The sequence below is a fragment of the Elephantulus edwardii genome, unplaced genomic scaffold, assembly GCF_000299155.1.
Source record: "Elephantulus edwardii isolate Elephantulus edwardi_28Jun2011 unplaced genomic scaffold, EleEdw1.0 scaffold00087, whole genome shotgun sequence".
Taxonomy (NCBI): Eukaryota; Metazoa; Chordata; class Mammalia; order Macroscelidea; family Macroscelididae; genus Elephantulus; species Elephantulus edwardii.
In genome coordinates this window covers 11,452,792-11,460,185 of record NW_006399837.1, presented here as the reverse complement: position 1 = coordinate 11,460,185, position 7,394 = coordinate 11,452,792, and the positions used below count along the sequence as shown (strand labels likewise).

General features: G+C 40.5%; 1 protein-coding gene across 1 annotated transcript in view; it reads left to right on the top strand.

Moving 5' to 3' along the window:
- The first annotated feature begins 962 nt into the window (after nt 1-962).
- The window catches only part of SPHKAP (SPHK1 interactor, AKAP domain containing), a 122,080-nt gene continuing 115,648 nt past the window's right edge, over nt 963-7,394 (top strand). The window contains exons 1-2 of the mRNA XM_006890326.1: nt 963-1,010; nt 1,324-1,464. Coding sequence (XP_006890388.1) covers nt 963-1,010; nt 1,324-1,464 — 189 coding nt within the window. The remainder of the gene's footprint in view (nt 1,011-1,323; nt 1,465-7,394) is intronic.

Here is a 7,394-nt window from a genome sequence, read left to right as displayed (position 1 = left end):
CTTGTAGCCTCGTGGTAAGATGCTGCTCTGCCATCCCAAAGGTACACAGTTCAAATCCACTAGTTGCTCTGTGGGAGAAGGATGGACAATCTCCTCCCATATTAACTGCCTCTGAAAACCCACTGGAGCGTCAACTATGGGTTGGTCTGACTTGACGGTACACAACAAGAACCCAAGGTATCTGAAAAGTCACCCAGTGTCACAGGTACTTTGGCAGATGTAAAGAATCACCATCTCAGAAACAATATTGACCAACAGAAAAAGAACTCTGTTTTTCAAAATTAAAAATATTTACACAGCCTGGAAGATTGGTAACAGGGAAATGAAGTTTGATATTCACTGCTGTTGCCAATTACTAGGCAGTTCTTATTCCAAAACAATCCCTTGATTGCAAATTATGCAAAAGCTTCATGTACACTGACACTCTCAAATCTGCTGAGAGAAGAAACAGCAGTGCTAACATCCACGTGTGTGTCTGCAGCCACTTCCTGACTGACTGTTTTACATATTCCAGTGGGGTCATTAAACAGAGGGTCTGGGTAACTAGGAAAGGCTCGTTGGCAGTGAGTCTTTTAAGAATGATGTTACTGTGCAACAATGAATGACTGGAAACCCTAAGTCTCTATAAACTTTCATTAAAAATAAATTTTAAAAAAAGAAGGGAAAAAAAAAGAATGTTATTGAAGGAACCCCTGGTGACATTGTGCATAAGGTATCCGATTTCTAACCAAAAGGTTGGCAGTTTAAATCCATCAGCTGTTCCTTTGGCGAAAAATAGGCATAAAGATTAATGGTTACCAGGGAAGGGACGTGGGAAAAGGATGGGCAGTCAAAAGGAAAGGTAAAAAGTAGCAAACAGATAGTGACCTGTATTGAGATGGATTAAAAAAATATTTAATAAGGTGGTTGTTAGCACCCTGTCATTAAAGAAAAAGAAGTCGTATGAAGGCATAGAAGGAGGAATGGATGTGAAAATTACAGAATGCAAGTGTGAAAAATATGATTACATTGTGAGTGTTTAATGTTATGGAAAAATATGCATGAGTAATTGAATGAAAAATTAATTTGCTTCACTCAAAGAACAATAAATACATAAGAAAATATTTATGGCTTCAGAAACGTGAGGGAGGCTCACCGTGGGTCCAAATTGACTCAATGGCAAGGATATCTTTTTGTTTCACTTTGTTTTTCTGAGTAATGCTGCAAGTTTCTTTGGCGTTTTCCTCCTTTCCTTCCTATCCAGATCATCTGAGGAAAAGAAAGCTCTGGCAGGTTCCTCAGAACACAGTAGCCTGTTAAAACAGACCACCCTCAGCCTGCCAGCCAACACTTAACACGGTTTCTCCTTTCTCTCAGGTGCTCTGCAGCAACAGCCTCCTGGAATCCACAGACTACTGGCTGCAGAACCGGAGGACGCCCTGCCAGATTGGATTCGTGGAAGACAAGTCTGAAAACTGTGCCTCTGTGAGTACCCAGGCCTCTGGGGATGGTCTGCAGGAGGCAAGGGCACGTGTGGAGGCGTTGCCAGGGGACACATGCTTCCTGCCTCATTACACACAGGTGGAAAAAGCATCCTTGGAAAACACATGACTGGGTTCGCTGAGCTGTTAATGCAGAAACCGTACAGAGCAAATGTTTCTATTCCTAGCTTGCTCATTTCAGCAATTAAATGAATCGGAGCAAGTCTCTGCAATAGGAAAACAAAATTTTAATATATTTCCATAACCACTGAGGAAAAGAAATATTCAGGAATAGAATTATGTGATGGCACAGAAAGAACAGTTCTATCCCTCTCCTTGGGTACTTTTCTGTATATTCTATAGAGACAGTTCTGGCTGTTTTCCAACATGAAAATGGCCCACTTTTCTATTAACACCTAGTCAATTTTTTAAAAGCTTAACCTAAGAGATACATGTTGTTGTTGTTGTTGTTGTTATGTGCCATCAAACTGCCTGCAATTCATAGCAACCTTAAGCACAACAGAGATACATAGGCATGGGTTATATATCAGAGCTGAGTTTTACCTACAAAGCCTTCCTTTCAAGATAAAAGAGATTCTTAGTAGCTCAACAAAGTAATGCTTGTTGTGATTATAAATTATATACATCAAATATCCTCCTTCCTTTACCTTGTACAAAGCTATATATTTTTATTTGCAGCGAAACCACTTAGCTCTTAAGGGGTTATGATTACAGAGATTGGGGAAGGTTTCCAAAGAGGATAGAAATATAATTCTTAAGACTAGGTTGAAAGCATGGACTCTCAGCTATTCCTGGAGCTAAGTTGTGTCCCAGCATCTCTGTGTAAAGCCAGGGGAAAAGGAAGAGAAGAGAAGAGAAAGCCAAAAGCTGAAAATGGGAAAGCGGAGCTTTTTTGTGTAACGAACAGACCAGGACTGACAGAGGAGGTAAAGCATTTCCCATTTCCCCAGGACAGAGCCTCGTGCCAGGGATGCATGGCCCGGTCAATAGACATTAATAGACTGAATTAAGTCTCTTTGTTGAGGCTAATGATTGTGATTACCCTTTTGTAATACATTTGATCCAGTTTGGGGGGGTACTAGTTGCTGGCTGAAAAAAATCTTTGGGGGAAAACAAAAAAGATTAGGTAGAAAGCAATTTAATACTGACACTTTTCTTTGCAAATTCAATGCAGGGACGAGTTGGAAAATCCAGGCACTTGCTGATACAGATCATTAATTATAAAGCAATAAATTGTAAAAGTGAAAGGCAAGGACCATAAATTCAGTCAGTGGCTGTGCTGTGGTCAAAGCTGTCACCCGAGCAGCTGCTGAATGACAAAGACACCCACAGAGTAAGAGTGATGAGCAGATGACTCCTCTGAAGATTCCGAGCCTCAGACACCCAGTGGAGGGCGTTTCGGAATCAGAATTGTCTGCATTAGGGCTGGTTTGAGTTGTGGCATTTCATGTCTCAAAAATATCCTTATAAAAAAAATATCCTTTTGCCTCATTTTTAAAAATATTCTCAGCCTTTCCTCTTTCTTACTTTATATTGAGTGTAGAGAAGAAACTTTATATTTAGAATTGGATATTGCTGAGGGGGAAATATTAAGTAGATGAGAAATAGAAATATAGTAACAGTTGGCCAGGACTAGAAGCTCATGAAGAAAATAGCCTCTTTGAAGGAGAAGCCCAAAAGGTCAGAGAAGGTGACTTCATTTCAAAACCAAGTTGCCACACTGGTATGAAAAGAAAGTGGAACTTTTAAGGGAGGGGGGAAATGCTGGATTTAAAAAGAATATCTTAATGAAAGTTTATTTTTGTCTTTTTAATTTCACAAAATAATCCCAAACTTAAATTTGTTTGCACATGATCTCAGGACTTGAGGAATCTGTCACAAGGGCGCTCCCTCCGTCCTTACTCTGTAATCTCATTTTGAGCACTGGTGGCACAGTGGTTAAGCACTCAGCTGTTTGAACCGGTCAGTTGTTTGAACAGACACCAACAGGAGAAAGCTGACTGAATCAAATGAAGATTTGTCCCATGGAAAAACCTGCAGGACAGTTCTGTCACGTCCCTCCGGGTCACTGTGAATTGGAATCCACTACACGGCAATGGTGTTTTTGGTTGTTATTTTGGTTTTTAATCTGTTCATTCTTGAGGACACTGTATTAAATGAATTGTTGCTTCTTTACCTCATTTATCTCCAACCAAAATTCATACTCAAATTTTTCAAATCTAACATTCATAAATTTTTTATTTTTTTAATAATGAAATCCAACTAGTTAGATTCGTAATGCATAAGAGTACTTCCACTTCCAAAATGGCTTGCCTCTGGAAACTGTATGAACAGTGCTCAGGCCTTTCATTCATAGGGTTGCTATGAGTTGTCTACAACTTGATGGCACCTAACAACAATAACAATGACAACATAGAGAGAGCTCTGTTGGCCTAGTGGACAGAAAGTTATGCTACCAAGCACAAGGTGAGTGATTTTAATCTGCAGCCTCAGGCCTGGTTCAAATTGGTCAAACATTCTTCTAAGTGGTATAGCACTGGTCTGTGCATTGCTGTACAGAGGTATCTCATGGTTGCTGTGATGCTAAACACTGTGACACTGATGTGCCAAATGTGATAACGGTTACCGATGGTGGACAGTGGTTGGTGGTACTCCCGGATTAAAACAAGCCTGGAAGCAGCAGCGGCATCCACTTCCGAAATAGCTTGCCTCCGGAAACCCTATGTACGAACAGTGCTCAGGTCTTCTGTTCATAGGGTCGCTATGAGTCGTTTACGACTCGACGGCATCTAACAACAACAACAACGAGTACCTAATGTCTGAATTCAAGATGGCTATTTAAAATTTGCACTGAATAAATATCTCTGGTTTGGAAAGCCCTCGGGCTGCGTGTCCATGGGCATGGAAGGCTGTTCACGGTGGTGCAATAAAAAATGAGGTTGGTTCTTTCTTCCGTCATAGTTTTGAGGTGCCATCTGTCAAGTATAACTCATATGATCAACAGGATTTGAACTTTGCCCTACGCTAGGCCGTCCTCGTGATCTCTGGGATGCTCAAGTCCATGGTCACTCTCACTATGTCAGTCTGTCTTGTTGAGGACCTTCTTTTTTCTGACCCCTGCTTTCTCCAGCATGACATCTTTTTGAAGGATTTACCCCTCCTGACCATGTGCCCACCTATGTGAGGCCCACTTTCACCAACCCTGCCACTCAGGACACCTCCAAGGCAGATTGGTTTGTTCCTTTGGCTGTACGTAAAATATTCAATCTTCTTCTCCAATATCACAGTTTAAAGGCATCAATATTTCTTTTGTTATCCTTATTCACTGTCCAACTATCAGATGTATAGGAAGCAGTTGCAAATACCATAGTATAGGCAAAGATCAGTGTGCCTTCGTCTTTAAACTGACATCCTTACTTTTTACCCATTTGGATAGATCTTTGACAATACATTTTCTTCAATAGGGTATTCTATTCCCCCCCCCTCTGCCCAGCTAATACAGCAGTGTCAAGACCAGGATCAGGTACTGTTTGTTTTATGTTCCTCCCCCTCCCCCCGCTTTAACTAACTTGAGAGCTAAGGGAACTCTGATGGTCTAATGGGTAAGGGGCTGTGCTGTCAACCCAAAGGCAAGTGGTTTGGACCCACCAGCTGCTCTGTGGGAGAAGGATGAGCATCACATCTGATGAGATATATAGCCTCTGAAAAGCCCAATGGAGGGTCAGACTTCGGTAATGGGTGGAGTTGAACTTGTGAACTATGAGCACCCAGAAATATGCTCCCAGTTGCCATCAAGTCAGTTCTGACCTACAGTCACTACAGGTGTGCCAGACAGAATAGAAGCTCTACTTGTTAGGGTTTTGAGTGGCTGGTTTTTCAGCTATAGATCCAAAAACAGACCTTTCTTCCAGACGTCTCTGGGTAACCTCAAGTCACCAAGCTTTTAGCTAGCCCGTAACTGCATTAACTGTTTAGAAGACTGAGGGACCCACAGAAATATGATAAGCATGCAAGGGAGTCCTTACTTTTCTGGGATAGCTCAGAAACTACCTGAAATCACCTTCAATAATTGTTTGACTGATATTAAAGATGAAACCTTGCATTATTTTTTTTTCTAATTGGAATTATCCTGCCAAACAGAAAAATGTGCTTTCTTCCTGAGTTAGCATATTGGTAGGAAGAAAAAGAAATACCTCATGTATGAACCTTCAGTATGATAAAATAACCAAAAAAAAAAACCCCCAAAATTTTTCACTACTGAAATAACGGGGAAGTGGAGAAGGATCATGGGAATGATAAACCAATTTACAAACAAAATAACTGGGAAATTATCTTAATAGAGGTCCTATACATAAAAGTTAAAAATTGGATTTTTCCATACTCTTCTCTGTTGATTAAAAGCTCATTTAATGTACACCAATGTTCATAGAAGCGTTATTCACCATCACAAGAACATGAAAATAGCCCAAATGTCCAACCACAATGGAATGGATTGAGAAATCATGGTGCATTGTCCAGATGGAATACTACGCAGCACACAGGAGCAATGATTTTGTAATTCACTACCTAACTTGAAAGGGACTGGAGATCATTATGCTTTGTGAACTAATTCAGTCTCATAAGGACAAATATAAGACCATTACTGTAGAACATGTATGAGGATCCAAGGGGGAGGGGGGAACAGAAGGCTGAGGATGGGTGGAGGTTTGGAGAGAATGGGTGGGTATGCGTTAATCATAGGGTCACACAATTTGATGGGTGGAGTAAGGGATGGGTATAGGAAAGGGGAAAGATCCCATGTGAAAAACAATGTATATAAACTTTGTAAATAAACCGGTATAAAATAAAAATGTTATTTTTAAAAAATTCACTTAATCCCCTTTTAATCTTTTATTACTTTTTTACTGTTTACTGGAATTTCATTTTCACTTTTTAGGGAAGCCATCTTTCTACCTTGTGATTTATTAAAAGAATCTTAACAATTCACATTCTTTCTATTCATAGTTACTGTCTATTCAAAAGGATCTTTCCTTACTAATCATGTTAAAACTCCTTGCTTTCATCATCCAAATTTCACCTTTCACTTTGGTGAATCACAGTATTTGAAACTGAATTAAGTTTGCTCTAATTTTATAAATAAACAAATAAAACGATCCTGTCAAGCTATCTGACACTTCTCTTTTTCTTTGATGCAAATGCAACCAGTGATAGTAGTGATGCCTCAGACGTTTGATTGTACCATTTGATTGTTATGTTGCTGAGTTTATTTCTACCCATTCTACTCCGAAGCATCCAAAATCTTGAGGGAAGGACAATGGGTGAGATCTTCCTGAGGGGAATCACTGACTTTTCTTCCAAGATGACTTTGGGCAAACCAAAATATACAACATTGAGACAGCAGTCAAGCTACTAACATGTCACATCACCCAAGAACTCAGCTAAACAAAAGCTCTGTGGCTAAAGGAAGAATCCTCAGAAGGGACAAGAGATCTGTTCCAAAGAACCAGTCCCTGAGAACTCTGTGTAGTATGCAGGGTCTGCACTAATTCACACACAGTCTTCTAGGGTTGATGTCTGCAACTGGAATATATAAATAAGTCACTAAATTAGAAGGCAGCAGAAGCATCTGTCAGCAGTTACTCTGAGCCTACAGGCTCTTCTGGGGACTAAGAAGGACATCCCAGTGCTCAGGAGTCAAGTTCTTTGCCAAGTTCACCCACAGCTAGTCTCCAAGGAAAAAGTTCTTGCTCTGTATTTCCAGAAGTTTAACCTGTTGCTGTTGTTATTGTGGTTGTTGTTATGTGCCGTCGAGTTGCTTGTGACTCATAGCGACCCTATGTACAACAGCCCTAAACCCTGCTCTATCCTGTGCCAATCGCACTGCCTCTGACACACCCATCCCGATTACCCCAG